Source organism: Nicotiana tomentosiformis, chromosome 5, assembly GCF_000390325.3.
Source record: "Nicotiana tomentosiformis chromosome 5, ASM39032v3, whole genome shotgun sequence".
Classification (NCBI taxonomy): domain Eukaryota; kingdom Viridiplantae; phylum Streptophyta; class Magnoliopsida; order Solanales; family Solanaceae; genus Nicotiana; species Nicotiana tomentosiformis.
The window spans coordinates 129,210,443-129,226,974 of NC_090816.1; the positions used below are offsets into that span (position 1 = coordinate 129,210,443).

General features: G+C 33.7%; 2 protein-coding genes across 2 annotated transcripts; both read left to right on the forward strand.

Annotated features, from left to right (window-relative positions):
- Positions 1-5,516: 5,516 nt before the first annotated feature.
- On the forward strand, positions 5,517-9,451 carry LOC104120761 (hyoscyamine 6-dioxygenase-like). The gene is made up of 4 exons (XM_009632597.4): positions 5,517-5,816; positions 7,133-7,383; positions 8,131-8,449; positions 9,006-9,451. The coding sequence occupies exons 1-4, from the start codon at positions 5,622-5,624 to the stop codon at positions 9,258-9,260; spliced, it is 1,020 nt and encodes a 339-aa protein (XP_009630892.1). The 5' UTR covers positions 5,517-5,621; the 3' UTR covers positions 9,261-9,451.
- A 661-nt stretch (positions 9,452-10,112) lies between these two features.
- On the forward strand, positions 10,113-11,532 carry LOC104120762 (uncharacterized). Its single transcript, XM_009632598.4, has 3 exons — positions 10,113-10,302; positions 10,945-11,046; positions 11,313-11,532. The coding sequence occupies exons 1-3, from the start codon at positions 10,113-10,115 to the stop codon at positions 11,366-11,368; spliced, it is 348 nt and encodes a 115-aa protein (XP_009630893.1). The 3' UTR covers positions 11,369-11,532.
- The last annotated feature ends 5,000 nt before the right edge of the window (positions 11,533-16,532 follow it).

Consider the following 16,532-nt stretch of genomic DNA (forward strand, 5'->3'; position numbering starts at 1 on the left):
AGATTTTCACTAGGGTTGTGACTCAACCCTAGTGTGTAAAGCTTATGGGTGTTTAATTTAATACTTGTTTATGGTTGGGTGTTTATTATTTAGCCTTGTTCATGCTTTAATTTGTGGAATTAATGATTGCAAACATTAGTTCATGCCTATTTGACTTGGTCTCTACTTGAGAAAGAGAGACTTAGTCTAGAAAAATTTAGTCTAGAAAAAGTTGGCTAACAAGAAATTGGGTCAATCAAGAGATTGATAATCCCAATTAAAGGGTTCAACCTAGAGATAGTAATAACCCGACTTGAGCTTTTATTAACTGTTTTATGCAATACCCATTTGGACTTGAGAAAGCCAAATTGGGCAAAATCACTCTCTAACCGAGAGGTATTGAGTGTTGATAGCTATAATGCACCCCAATCAATAAAACATGCATTAAGGTTTATATCTTATTAGGCAAACGCTTAGGCGATGGTCATAGCTCTAGTCTTTTTACAAAACTTAAAAAAACAATAAAAATAATTTCTTAGTTTTATTTCTCAACTTGCACTCTTACTTTTAAATTAGACTTAAAAACAACTCCAATTTGTGGAAGTGTAAATTGAGATAGTCAAATTCACATTCTATAATATATACTCCTAACTTCCATATATAGCTCCCTGTGAAAATCGACCCTGACTCTTGTTGGGTACTATCATTGCATTCGACCATTTCATAACCTTAAATTGATGTGTGAAATTGGACGAGATCACCACACCTCCGTGACAAGTGATTCAAACTGACTATGTTCAGTCCAAATGTTAAAGAACCTAAAAGAAGTCTTGGATGAATTGGCTGCCGATTTTAGGTGTAGCAACATTGGAGAATGATGAGAAATGAATGGAATGCCATATTCCACTTTAATATGGCCACAACACAGCATCCAATCTCCATTATTCAAGGCTCCATCAATTCTACTACACACTCTAGCATTCCCATGTTGCTTGTTTGACCAGGTATAGTGCTGTCCTCTCCATTGCAGCTCATTAAGGTCTATGTTGAGTATACAATCTTCGAAGTCTTTGATCTTAGAGGAACTGATAGGGTTGCCTCCTACTCTGTTTGTGCGATACAGTACATCATTAAAGTCCCCACTCACCAACCGAGAGAGGTTGATTGAAGGGTCCAATGTATTCAGTGCAACCCATAAGGATAACCTCTGCTCCATAATGTTGAAACCATAGATATTTATTACCAGTTGTTCAGTTGCAGCAGTTCTATCTGTAACTTTACGATGGATCATTTGGGATACAACAACTAACAGGTTCACAGAAAACTTGTGATCGTCCCAAATTAGCCATATTCTTCCATTATCTGCTTCCTGAAAATTATTATGAAATCCCCAACCAGGGGCAATATTGTTAAGTATCTTCATAGCATTATGTTGCTCGACTTTTGTCTCCATTAATCCTACTAAATATATTTTGGCAGTTTTTGAGATTTGAGGTAACTCCTTAGCTCCTTTTGTTTACACCTCTTATTAATGCCTCTCACATGTCATATATACCAGGTCATTGGGAGGTACTTGGACCCTCCCCTTTATCGGGAGGCATTATGTTTTCACATCTCTGTTCCTCACGTAAGAAACACTTTTTTTAAAAGCGATGTTTGCTCATCACTCTTCTCAACGAGATTGCTATAGATTGTACGTAAACAACTTTACTAAATATGACAGCCTTTGAATTTCTGCACAAAGCAAATAATGACGAAATTCGTCTAGAAAAGCAAGAATTTGCAACTTGATCTTTTGGACAAGAAAATTAGAGAAGAAACACAATTTTGAAGAATAAATGGAGGAAACTACTGCAGGATTAACAAGTTATAATGTTAGATTTTAAATAAGAACCGGTGATAACCAAATTATGGAAGGATTCAGCTCTTCACTTAGTAGATACCTTTCATTTAAAATACTTATTATTAATTTTATTTAATCAAATGGGAAACAACATGTATCTTTTTCAACTCTTCTTGGCCAGAGTCATGCAAGGATGAGTCCTTTTCTTCAATTCCTGTTGAAGATCTCATTGAGGAATAAGCTGATGGTTTTTGGAGTTTTTTTCAGTTAATTATTACACCTACTACTAGAATTTAAGTATGATTAAGAAAGTATTAGTGACGATAGAACTAACACAAGGGCTCAAGTTTAGGTAGACCACAAATACGAAATCACCCGAAAGCTTAGTGGAGTATCTTTTTTCCTTGTATTAAATCCTGAATTTCATGGAAAATATTATTTAAGGAGGTTATCGGTCTCATTCAAAAGGTTAATTGAGTATTATTTAAGGGGGTTACCGGTCTCATTCCTTTAAGGGGTTGTTTGGTAGGACCTATAAAAATATTACTGAATAGGGAGTATTAGTAATATTGAGATTAGGGGTGACAATTTGAGCCCAAACTCATCCAACACACTCATAAAATGTGCTACACACATTTTAACTTATGGGTCTATATTGGCTCACCCAAAACAAAGGGATCTCAACCCAACTGAAAGCCTGTCTGAAAATTTACTTAGTTGCCCCATCATTAGTTTTTGTATCTAAGTTAAAAAATGAGAATCAAGGTATTTAAATTTTAATATAAATATAAATAATTTTGTAACTAAGTTGTGGTGAAATTTACTTATCTATACTATATTAAAAGTACGAAAGTCCTTAACTAAATATCGTTCACCTTTTTTTACCCTTTAAAAATATATTTTATATTGGACAAAATAGTAATTTTCTATCTTCCTAATATTTAGGACTTCTAAATCAACTAAAATTTTATTTATTGTTATCTTTCCTTATATATATATATATATATATATATATATATATATATATATATATATATATATATTGAATAACTCACCACGCTGGGAAAATATTGTAAGGAAAGGATTCAGTGGCAATAATGATAAACGAATAGTACAATTAAAGTGAGTGTTCAAGCTAAGTGATTTTTGCCAAACAAATTAAAATACTCTTAATGGAAAGGAAAATTGATAACGTAGATTTATGGAAATAATCCGCCTATTCTATTTATCTTTTTCCTAAATATTATAAAAAGTATAGTTATAGTTGTGTCATAATTAAATTAATTTATATAAGGTAAAATTTTAATTAATTTTAAAGTTATTTTCTACATAATTCAAATAAGGAAAGATATAATAATTAAAATTTTAGTTGATTTAGAAGTCCTAAATATTAGGAAAAACAAATTATTATTTTGTCAAATATAAAATATATTTTTAAAGGATAAAAAAGGCGAACGACATTTTATAAATATTATACAATTGATAAAGAGAATAATATAGTGTTCGAGTAGGGAAAAAGTTCAAAAATAATTCGCATCTTTTGCATCTTTGCATCTTCATACTATCTTAAAAGTATGAAACTTCAACAAATAATTAAGTCTTTGAATTTATAAATTAGCAACAAAAAAAATCAATTCAATTTTTTTCAAAATCATTATGTAAGTAAAATTATTTGTCAAGTTGATAAAACTTTTAAGGTACATAGTTTTATTTTCACTAGGAAAGCATCGGCCATGAAAGAAATAAGAAAATAGAGCAAAATTCATTATAATATAGTATTAAAAATTAAATTTCTAAACATGCTAAGTTGAAGCATTAAGGATGTAACATAAGACAAAAGGTATTCAAAAGAAGTGTCGTTATAATTTTTCTTTCTTTTATATTCATTCCAATAAATGATAATTTCCTATAATTTTTAATATAGTATTATATATTTTTGTAATTCAATATTAGTTACTTAAAACTTTTATTGTTATTTATTACCACATTTTTCTATGAGGAGTTCTACCTCATCACTCACAAATTTCTAAAATACCAAAAGATTCAAATTCTTTAATTTATTTTGTTATCTTTGAATAATTGTGGTAAAAGTATTTTTTGTGTTATTTGCTTATAGTGTTTGGTAACAAAGATAACAATAATTTTTATAAGATATTTTACGCCTCATAAATCATAATAAGGGCATATAAAAACTTATGTGGAGTAGGATTTCTTTATTTTATTGAGCTAGCTTAGTGAGATTAAAATTCGTTATTTCAGGAACTTACATTTCTTTCTTTAATATTTGTTCAATAACGAAAAATACATTATTTATGTAATTTTTAAAATTTGTATATTCATTGATACGTGTAGGTACACACGCAAAGCGCGTACCCTAAGACTAGTTTATAAATAATATAAAAGATATGTTTCAACTTACCAATTCTAAATACTAATTTGTTACTTAAGAAAATATATTTTCATTCTCAAAATACTAATAGTAGTATTTCTTTTTTTTGGAAAGGAGGGTACTTGTTAAGTGGGGAGTAGGGCTTCTTGTGTTACAATGTAAAAACAAATAATAACTATATAAATAGATATAAATCAAAATTTGTACAAAAAATTATTTGAGTTATTTTTCTCTAAATGATTTAATCAACAAAGTTTTCTGAAAATTTTATGTGACCGGAAGGCTCTTTTCTAAATGAATTGTTTATGGAACAATTCCAACATCATGAAAAATAATATTCAACTACCCAAACTTTTATCTTACACAAAATTTCTTCAAAAGATTTTCTGAAACATTGTCTTTTTTTTTTCAACCGCTATTTTCTTTGCTTTTATTCTTCTTTCTTATACACTTTTAAATATTTATTTAATTTTAGAAAGTTATAAAAGCTCATGAATAGTTGAGTATAAGATTAATCTATATGTGTTTCTTAGATAAAACTTTAAAAGTAGATATATAGCAATTCATTGTCACTGCATGGAATGAATAAATTATGAAGAAAATAGAAAGTATAGAACATACATAGATGTATAAAAGGTAAAAGTCTTTGTTTATGCAAGACGAGCATGGTTCTAAAACATGGGTCAAGTTGGACGGGTTGGGCTATGACCCATTGTTTAGCCCATCTTAGCCCAGCCCATCTTAGCCCAAGTACACTTTGGGTTGGGTTGGTCAATGATCAATTTATTGACTCAATCCATTTTGACCCGCCCAAATTCAGCCCAACCCGCTCATTTACCAGATTAGTTATGCTGAGATTATTTCTTATCGACTATTTGGTTTGGTATAATAAAGGTTTTAAAAGAACAGTTCTGACTTTACACATGCTTATCCATGTATTAATAATCATGATACTGCTAATGTCATGATTTGATATTTATAAGAATAATACTGAATATAGTATATAACTAATAAGAAACTACCAAACATAGGACTAACAATATCAAAGCTAATACACATATTATTTTCCTTAATACATTCTTTCAAACGACCCCTAAAGGCTAATGGAATTAAATTGAATTTACTCCTTTAATGATGCAACTCCTATACTTGTTCGGTACTAGGCTCAAGGAATCTAAAAGTTTGATACTCTTTAATAATGGCCTTGTCCTTACATCTTGAAAATGAAATCTCTTTGTTTAATTTATAGTACTCATTCCTTAATTAATAACAATTTATAGTACTCCTTCCATTATTAATAATAACAAAATCATTTGATTACTCATGTTATATATATAGATCATCTATGTACAAACAGAATTAAACAAGCAAGAAAAGTATCTTTTTGAAAGAGATCAAAAAATCAAGAAAATGGAAGTCTTGACGTCAAACTGGTCAAATGTTGAATCTGTGCCTAAAACATACATTTTCCCACTAGATAGTAGACCAGGGAAGCTTGAATTTCCTGTTTGTAATAATATACCAGTGATAGACTTGGACCATAATCATCCAGCTGAGATAATTCAGCAAGTTATTAGCGCATGCCAAAAATTTGGATTCTTTCAGGTATAATTTTTGTTTATTAATTTGGTTTCTCAGCAAGTATTCAGTGTCTGCTTTGAGTCCTGACTAACCAAATTTCGAAACGTCCTATTTTGGGGTAACACATTCCTTAAAAGCGTAGGTGGAGCTAGTATTCCGTACAGAGGGTAGTAGGGTTAGTTTGGTAGTGTTTTCTTGTACTTAGATTACAAATTGTACATGTTTTCTTATTATCAACTGAGTTGGTTTCCTAGTTTCTTGTTGTGGTTGATGCTTATTGCTAGTGCTTCATTCCATTTATTTTCTAACTCTTAGTTTGCTGTTATTTTCTTTATGGCCCTTGATGTTAGAATTGCTTGTCTCTACTAGTTCTTTCCTTCTTTCTTGAGCCAAGGATCTATCGGAAACAACCTCTTTATTCTCCTAAGGTAGGTGTAAAGTCTGCGTGTACGCAGAAGCGGCTCAAGCGCACGTAGGGCCTAAGTCGAAAATTTAATATGGGGCCTAAGTATTTATAGGAACGTTATAATATATATTTTTATTTAAAATCTATTCTTCTAGAATCTAGCTATTGGTGCCAAGATGGTTTTGAATAACTAGATGCATATTTTTTTGTTGACATATTTATATTTTAAAAAAAATTTAAACAATATGTACAGAGTAAAATTAATAAAATAATAAATAACAAATAAAAATAACACTAGAGAAAGTTAGAATGATATTACCCAATGACTGACTGATTCAAAAAGTTTGAAAACTTTGATTCCAAAATATCTAGTTGTTGGCTTGTTGGAGTCTTGAAGAAAGAAAGAAATCTAATAGAAAGAATTAAGAAGATGAGCATGAATAAAGAGGAATGAAGTAGATTTGAAAAGTTGGGTTGGGATTACTTGGGAAGAAGAGTAAAAAGTAGAGTTGACAAATCAAATCAAAGTGACAACTATTTTTCTACTATTTTAAGCTTTACTTTATTAAAAAATATATCTAAAAGTTTTTCTTTCTTTATATATATATATATATATATATATATATATATATATTAAAAAGAAAAATCTATAAATCTATAAAATATATATTATTCTTAAAAAATGGGGGCCCCAAAATTGGGGGACTAAGGCACTTGCCTTACCCCATACACTGTTAGAGCCGGCTCTGCGTACACACTACCCTCCTCACGCACACCCCACTTGTGAGACTTATTTCACTGGATTTTTTGTTGTTGTTGTTGGGTTAAGGATTCTAGTCTTTTTAAGTTACTGGGTCTTAAATTATTAATTTATGCATTTTTAATGTATTTCTTAAGTTACTGCTTAATAATATGTTCTTTTACATATAATCAGGTGATAAACCATGGAGTATCTGAAAATCTAATGGATGAGACCATGAATATGTACAAGGAGTTCTTCAAATTGCCAGGTGAATACAAGGCAAAATTTTACTCAAATGACATCAACAAAAGTTGCAGGATCTATTCTAGCACATTATCGTATGACAATGAAGAGTTTCATTACTGGAGAGATAATTTTACTCATCGTTGCCATCCTTTAGAGGAAAACATTCAGTCTTGGCCTAATATGCCAATCAAATATAGGTAATATATATATATATGTCTCTGTTGTACATATTTTTCATCCTTGTGTTTCAGACCCGAGACAATTCTTGCAAAAGCAGCCCCTATTTGATTCAAAAAGAATTTTGGACTATTAGTGCAAAACGATCCTAATCAGGCCCTATTTGATTCAAAAATAATTTTCTGCAAAAACGATCCTTGGGACAGATTAAAACGGGGATTCAAGGCTATTTTTGCAAAATAGCAGCTATCTACTTTTCAAAAAAGGATTTAGGGCTAATTTGAAAAAATGACCACTAAATTGGACTCAATAAATGGACTCCATTGCGGTAGAAAATGAATTTCGACCTTGCTTTGAGTCGTCAAGCTGGTAAACTGCTACTTCTAAAACGATCACTAAGGTGGTAAACCGCTACTTCTAAAACGATCATTAAGGTCTTCATATCTATGTTGCCTGCCTATCATGTCAAAGGCATTGCTGGTAAGCCCAAATCTACTTTTGAAAAAGAATTTAGGGCCATTTTTGCAACAAAAAAAATGGATGTGAACAAGTAAAAAGGACCCAAAAGGCTATATTTGCATAAATAGCCCCTATCTACTTTCAAAAAGAACTTGGAGCTAATTTTTGCAAAAAGCAAAGGTAAACAGTACAAGACACGAAGAATATTTTAGGAATTTTCGCTAAAATGAGCCAAATTTAGAACCCAAAAATTTCAAATCCTGATTCCGCATCTGATCCTTATATATATTTATTTTGGTTTTTTCTAGAGAAGTCGTGGGTGAATATTCCATCGAAACGAGGAAGCTATTGTACAAGATTCTGGAAATGATATGCAAAGGATTAGGACTAGAATCAGGGTATTTTGAAGGTGAAATCAGTAAAACTCATTTGATATCAGTGAATCATCATATCCCATGCCCTGATCCAAGTTTGACACTGGGAATGCCAGTACATTCTGATCCAAATCTCATAACATTACTTCACCAATGTGATGTCCCTGGACTTCAAATCCTTAAGGATGGCCAATGGATAGGCGTTCACCCTGTTACTGATTCTCTAATTGTTATTCCTGGTCTACAATTAAAGGTATATCCAAGTACTTTTCGGTGCTAATTATGAACAATAACACCCTTAAAAATCCGAATATATTTTAGCATAATATGCTAGAGTTCGAATTTTTTACGTATGAGATTTTAGCGTAATGTGCTGGAATTTTATAACGTGATGGAGTTCCAATATAATATGACGGAAGTTTAAACACAGAAACTCCATAATCCAGCATATTATGTTAGAACTTTCCGTGTGATGAAATTCCAACATAATATGCTGGAAGCTTATATGCAGGGGCTCCATATTCCAACATATTATGCTGGAACTTTCCGTGTACTGAAGTTCCAATATAATTTGTTGGAAGTTTATATATAGGAGCACAATAATCCAGCATATTACGCTGGAACTTTTGTATTTCAGCAAAATAGTGGTTATTTTTCAATGACTTTGCAAACACTAGCTATTTTTCAATTACCAATCCGAAAACTGGATAACCCGTATTATTTTCACCCAAATGTCCAGTCCTGCGCGTGAGAATGTTGAGTTAAGCTTAAGGTCATTTTCTTATCAGTTTTGTGTTGCGATAATGCAGGTAATAAGCAATGACAGGTTCATAACTCCAGTTCATCGCGTAGTTACACACGCGAAAGAGGCTCGAACAACGATTGGGGTTTTTCTTGGTCCGTCGCCCGAGTCTATAATAAAACCAGCCACTGCTTTGGTTAATTGTAGCAATATTGAACCAGTGTTCAGAGCTTTTACCTATCCAGAGTTCTTTAAAGCATTTTCTGCAGGTGCAAAATGTGATGCTCAAGTTGCACTCAACCATTTCAGGAACAAACCCTAGGTTTTAGTTAGTTCTACACGCTGATATGTGAAAAGGAAATGTTGTAAAAAACCATGTTACGGTCTGTTTCTGTACCTTAATTTACCTTGTTAATTTTATATGATAAGTAAAATTTGTACTTATCATAGCTTGTGTGCTAGAAATCACTTCTATTTTCCTAGTGTACGTTTGAGGATATTACTTTTTATCTACTCTTGGCTCATGTAAAACCGTGTGATATATATATAATAAAACACTTTATGTTTCAATTATATATAAGCAATCCGAAAAAATTCCATCTTCTTATTTCCGCACCAGCAAATGGTGACACTTTTTCAACTATGCGACTGCGACCTATTGATGTTGTTCATGAGATAGGACTCTTTTGCATATATAGAAAAAAATTGCTCAATTTCAAAAATTCAGTAGTATATTTAGTTGATTGCAGTGGAATGAATTCAAGCGTCCAGGCCATTAGATATACAACAATAAATAGACATTGACTTAGTTACTAAATGTAAATCTTATCGCTACTTGTATTTACGCAAAAAAAGGTTGCAATGAAGGGAGTATATTCGAGCACTAAAATGGAAGTTTGGCGTTGGCGGAGTCCAATTTTAGACCCAAAGATCTGATCTTGAAACTTGAGACCCGCTACTTCAACTTCAGATTCACATATCTAAAGTTGATTTTGAAGCGGCTAAAATTTAAATACTTGATAAATATCGATTAATTTTTAAATATCAGTCCTCTAAAAGGTGATTATTTGTGCACTTCGCCCTTATTCCTTGAAGCCTTGCACTGTGGTAGTTGTTGGTCAATTTTGGCTGAATTATGGAGTAGTAAGCGTACCACGTGACAACTACTCATATAATGCTAAGTGGCCTTAGGTGCAGCAATACCAGGAATGCAAAGGAAAGAGTGGCTCTAACAAAAGTTCCAGAGATAAAGTTTCTTATCATAATATCAGGGGCTAAATTTGGAGGGCTTACATATGTGGTACCACAATTGGCTGCCAATGCATTTTCATCTCCTATCAACTGCCCATCCCTTCACTTCTTAGGTACTTACATATTACAATTTGTGTTTTAGCTGCCGTTGGACCCCTCCCCCCCCTCTCTCTCTCTCTATATATATATATATATATATATATATATATAACAGTATCTATATATAACAGTCATTCACTATAAAAGCCAAGTTATTTTTTGGACAAGTAGATTAGTTAACATTAGGCTCATGTGTATATTAGTCCACACATTAGGTGCTCAAAATGACTTTTTTCTTGTTTCCCACCTAGTCCGATACTCACATTGGGACCCGATTAAATTTGGATTCGCGCTGAGAAGTCTTATATTAGAGGTTAAAGTGCTCTCTAACAAAGGCGACTGACTCTATATCCAGAACTCGAACCCAGGATTTGAAGGTCAAGAGTGCAATTTTAGGTTCAACCAAAATCTACTTTGTATATAGGGTGTCCACTACTAATATATTACTATTTTCTAAGAACATATACATGTAAAAATAGAATTTTTGCTGAACTTTACGGGTGTCAGTGACCCCTCGGTATAGCATAGGTCTGCCCCTGCTCGAACTCGAGACTTTTAGTTGAAGATGAAGTAGTAATTACCACTACACAGCAAGTTGGTGGGTGCTCAAAATAAGTGAACAATTAATATAAATGTATTCATTATTCTTTTTGAAGGAGAGACAGATTTCCAGAAAAAAGATGGTGAAATTCTGCTGGAGAGTTTTGTAGATCCACAAGTGATTCATCATTCTAAAGGCCATACCATACCCAAACTAGGTGAGTAGCTTGTGCAGTTTTTGTTTTGGAATTTACTACCTACTTGGTTTAAAAATCAAACATAACACTTTCTTCGAAGTAATTTCTTGGTCATTAATTATTAACATTGCGAATTTATTTTTACTCAAAAAACTAACTCTTTAACAATCAGAGTAAAATGTAGGAAGAATCGTACGTTTCCTTGACTTACTACTTATTTTTATCAATTTAGTTTGTAATTATCTACTGGAATTAGACTTGATTATACCTTTATTGTTTGTTTGCAGATGATAGCAGCCTTGAAATAATGCTTGGATTTATTGAAAAAATTCAAAAACTTTGAGACTGCACGAGGAATTAATGGTAGTTCTGGTCCCTCCACAAGAATTCTCGATTGTATGACATCATGAATAATGGTTAAATGTTTCTTTTTCCAGTTATATTTTCTTGATTATGGACATCTGCTGATGTAATATTTCACAAGATTAACACGATAATTTACTAGTATATCTCAATATAAGATAGTAAATATTCTTATAATTGGAGAAAAACGTCACAGAATGAAATGAATGTATACAGTTGGATCTTGAAGGAGGTATTTGATTTTTCACGCAAACTTGAATATAATAATGACAGGTATAACTTGCCATCTATTATCTTCTTTTTTTCATCTAGTATTTGTCTAAAGCTTTTGGGATTTTGAAAAAAGTTAAATAATGCTTTTGGGATAATATATAATTACCACAAACTTTTTCTAATTACACACTTAAATATTACGAGGTTCTATTATAGTCCAACCTTTGTTAGAGTTTTATCTCATACCGTCTTAAGGGTATATACTCAGATTATAAGAAAATTAGAGTGCATACTCGCGCTGTCACATGTCATTTACCCTTCTTTATTTTTTTTATTTTTTTTCCTTTTTCGTATTTTTACAATCAATGTACTTTAACTGTTGTTGAAGATAACTTGTATTATTCTTTTTTGTTACTAATACATAATTTACTATTAAAAAAATAAAAATAAAAGGGCAGCCCGGTACACTAAGCTCGCTCTATGCGCGGGGTCCGGGGAAGGGCTGGACCATAAGGGTCTATCGTACGCAACCTTACCCTGCATTTCTGCAAGAGGCTGTTTCCATGATTGTGACCTCCTGGTCATATGACAACAACTTTACCAATTAAACCAATGTTCCTCTTCATTTATTATAAAAAGAATTTACTTATAATTATCTTTCAAGTGATATACTATGTGTTCTTGTGGAAAAAAAATTAGAAAATCAAGACCAAAAATGTGGTAGTAGTGGGTCAATATAGGCTGAATGATAGAGCAGTGCTAAAGGAGAGAACGTGACAACAAGCCATATATAATAAGTGAGAAATCAAACAAAGTGGCCTTACATTTTCCAGAAAAAGAATATCAAAATAAAAGCTAACATGGAAAAAGAATCTCAGCAGAAAAAATCAAGAATCCTCTGCCTCCATGACTATAAAGCCAGTGTTGAATCAACAATAACAACATATTCAGTGTATTTTTATATGCGGGATTTGAAAAGTGTAATATATGTATGCGAATTTTACTTTTATCTTGTGGAAATAGAAAGACTGTTTCCGGAAGATTACCTTCGATTCAATAAAGCAAAATCACAGCAGTTATGACAAATAACTATAAAATACGTGAAATAGTAACAACAGACAAAAAAAAAAATGAAGCAAAAGAAACATCAGGTAATAATATCGATCTAAAAATAGGGAATACGAGGATAACACTAGTACTACAGTTATGGAAGAAAGTACATGTTTGGAAAATCCTCAAGGAAAATTAGATTTGTTTTTTTTTATGTACGTTTTCCATTATAAGGACCGAGACATCTAATTAAGGATGACGAGATCCATTTATCTCACCATACTCTTTGGTGGTTCATCCCATCCTTGATTCACTACTATTTCTGCTCATATTTATTTGTAGGATTGCATATAGATGTTCGTAACACGCAACAGAAGACAATAACAATCCTAGGCAGATTTTTTCGTGTTTAAAATTTATTTGCATGTCAAAGATCGGATCTAAGACGTACCTCGTGAAAGAGTCTCGTTTCAAAAAAAATTTCGATATTGTAAAGACTCTATGCGTATCTACACCGAGACTGAACCTTGCTATCAACTCTTTGATCAATGAAACCCGTGAACAAATTGAATGAAATATTGCGTTGAAACTTTTCTAAAAAATCTCAACTTGAAGATAGAAGAACAAAAAAATACTTTTCTTGTAATTGTATTTTCTCTCTTAACTTTGTATTGCACTCTCACTTTCACAAAGTATCTCACTTTCACAAAGTAATTTTCTTCTCAAGAAAATATTACGGCAAATTTTTTCCATCACCCTTTATATAGCATCACATATAAACTCATTTCCCATTTGGTTGAGGCAATGAATTATTTAGGATAAAAATTTAATTCCAAAAATAAACTTTATGGAATTTTTCTAAAGAAAAATCGGGAACCCATTCCTAGGATGGTTTGAGTCTGCCTAATTTTACATGAACTTTCCATGAATTCCAACGTTAAAGTTGGATTGTAATAATGTCAAATCCAATTCAATATTGGATTTTCCTTATAAGTCATTAATTAATATTTTGCTAAAAGAAAAGTTCAAATCCCATAACAAATAGATTTCATGTTAACGTCTCTCATGGGATTTTGTCACGACCCAAACTAATCCGATCGTGATGGCGCCTATAGTGGAACTAGGCAAGTCGACTCATTTTCAAAACAAACCGATATTTTTATTTCAAGGATAAATTCCAAAGCCATTAACACAAAAACCTTCATAAAGGAGTTCAAATCAAAACAAAAGTGCGGAAAGAAAAGCCCGACATCGGGGTGTCACTAGTCATGAGCATCTACTACAATCTGTCTAACAATATCAAGTCTAACTAAGCCTGAAAAATAGCTAAATACAACTAGAGGAAGATAAGAGGGAGAAAAGCAGGGGCTGCGATCGCCAAACAGCTACCTTACTATCTCCGAGGAAAAATCTGCAACCAGAATAATCAACAACCGCTATCGTATCCAGCTACACCTGGATCTGCTCACAAGGTGCAGGGAGTAACGTGAGTACGCCAACTCAGTAAGTAACAACAATAAATAAAGACTAAGCAGTAGTGACGAGCAATAAAGCATATAACGTTTATATCATGAAATCTCAATAAAATACCTCATGCTCTTAAAATCAGGATTTGAATCAAAATATCTCGCTTAAACCCAGTTTCGGTAAAAATCATTTAAGGATATTTTTCAACAGTTTTCCAACAGAGGAAAAAATACAAAGGTGAGCAAGCATGATGAAATCATAAACAGGCCCTCGGGCAAACCTCACAATCACTCATGCTACTCGGGCATACCTCACAATCACTCTTGCCACTCGGGCAAACATCACAGTCACTCATGCTACTCGGGCATACATCACAATCACTCTTGCCACTCGGGCATACCTCACAATCACTCTTGCCACTCGGCCATATCTCACAATCACTCATGCCTTCCAGTCATTCAGCACTCGACACTCGCACTCAGTAGGTACCTGCACTCACTGGGGTGTGTACAGACTCCGGAGGGGCTCCTTCAGCCCAAGCGCTATATCAAGCCAAATCATGGCATAAATCACTCAGGCCCTCGGCCTATATCAAATATGCTGCAGCGTGCAGCCCGATCCTATAAATATCCTCACAAATCATGCCCTCGGCCTCACTCAGTCATAAACTTCTCAAGCCACTCGGGAATTTCAGTAAAAACTGGGCATTTGGCCCAAAACAACATTTATGTGCATCAAAATAGAGTCATAAAACTGAGTTATGCAGTAAACAAGTATAACCATGATTTAGTATAGATTTTCAATTGAAAACAGTGAGAGGATAGTAAGAAAAGGCCCCTAAGGGTCCAAACAGCACTGACACAAGGCCCAAACATGGCATTTAGCCCAATTTACAGAAAATCTTTCTAAAACATATAACTATCATATAATTTCCACAAAATATGCAATTTTACAGTTACTACGGGACGGACCAAGTCACAATCCCCAACAGTGCACGCACACACGCCCGTCACTAGCATGTGTGTCACCCCAAAATAGTAGAATGATACAAAAATTCGGTATTTCATACCCTCAAGACTAGATTTACAATCGTTACTTACCTCAAACCGGTCAAATCTCTACCCCACAATGCTCTTGCCTCTGGACTCGGCCTCAAAATGCTCCAAATCTATTCACAATCAGTACAATACCATCAATATACGCTAATGGAATAAATTCCACAAGAAAAACTATCAAATTAGACCAAAATCCGAAATTGACTTAAACCCAGCCCCCCAGACCCACGTCTCGAAATCCGACAAAATTTACAAAACTAGAAAGCTCATTCACTCACAAGTACATACATATAAAATTTATCCAAACCCGACATCATTTACTCCTTCAAATTCTTAAATTAAACTCTTAAAAATTCCAAGCCCTAACCCTTTATTTTCACTAATTACATGATTAAACAACGGAGAAATCACCATATGTACGAGTATTAGGGCTCAAGTAACTTACCTCAATGAAAACCCCCTTGATTCCCTCTTCAAATCTCTCCCAAAAGCTCCAAAACTGAATAGAAATGGTGAAGAATGCACCAAAATTTGCGAAGTGTGCAATATGTACCTTCTGCCCAGGTTTCTCGCACCTGCGGCCTTTTACTCGCACCCGCACGACCGCACCTGCGGTCCAAACAACCGCACATGTGCAAGTCACTTAAACGTCCAGGTTCCGCATCTGCGGCAAACCTGTCGCACCTGCGCGTGGTGCGCCGCATATGCGAAGCCAGCCATCTTCCTTCCTTTCGCATCTGCGCCCCAGGTCTCGAATCTGCGGGCTCGCAGATGCGATAGCCTTCTTGCACCTGCGCACCAGCGGCCCCGCACCTGCGATCCTTCCTTCCGCAGGTGCGAAAATAGCAGAAGCAGCAGCTTCAGCTGCATTTTCCAACTTTCACAAATCCGTTAACTACCCGGAATCACCCCGAGGCCCTCGGGACCTCAACTAAAAATACCAACAAGTTATATATCAACATACAAACTTAGTCAAACCTTCGAATCACTCAAAACAATATCCAAACACCAAATTATCCTCGGATTCAAGCCTAAGAACTTCTAAATTTCCAAATTCGGCAACCGATACCGAAACCAACCAAACCACGTCCGAATGACCTCAAATTTTGGTCACACGTCACAAATGACACTAGGAACCTACTCCAACTTCCGAAATTCCATTCCGACCCCGATATCAAATTTTTCACTGCCGACCAAAAATCGCCAAATTTTCAATTTCGCCAATTCAAGCCTAATTCTACTACGGACCTCCAAATCACAGTCCGGATGCACTCCTAAGTCCAAAATCACCTAACGGAGCTAACGGAACCATCATAATTAACATCCGAGATCGTTTACATATAGGTCAACATCCGGTTG

Excerpts from the sequence above, each read along its gene's own strand:
- LOC104120761 (XM_009632597.4), top strand. The coding sequence starts at position 5,622 with ATGGAAGTCTTGACGTCAAACTGGTCAAATGTTGAATCTGTGCCTAAA. Across the intron at positions 5,817-7,132 it reads AAAAATTTGGATTCTTTCAG|GTGATAAACCATGGAGTATC; the intron begins GTATAATTTTTG and ends ACATATAATCAG. Across the intron at positions 7,384-8,130 it reads AATATGCCAATCAAATATAG|AGAAGTCGTGGGTGAATATT; the intron begins GTAATATATATA and ends GGTTTTTTCTAG.
- LOC104120762 (XM_009632598.4), top strand. The coding sequence starts at position 10,113 with ATGCTAAGTGGCCTTAGGTGCAGCAATACCAGGAATGCAAAGGAAAGA. Across the intron at positions 10,303-10,944 it reads CCCATCCCTTCACTTCTTAG|GAGAGACAGATTTCCAGAAA; the intron begins GTACTTACATAT and ends TTCTTTTTGAAG. Across the intron at positions 11,047-11,312 it reads CCATACCATACCCAAACTAG|ATGATAGCAGCCTTGAAATA; the intron begins GTGAGTAGCTTG and ends GTTTGTTTGCAG.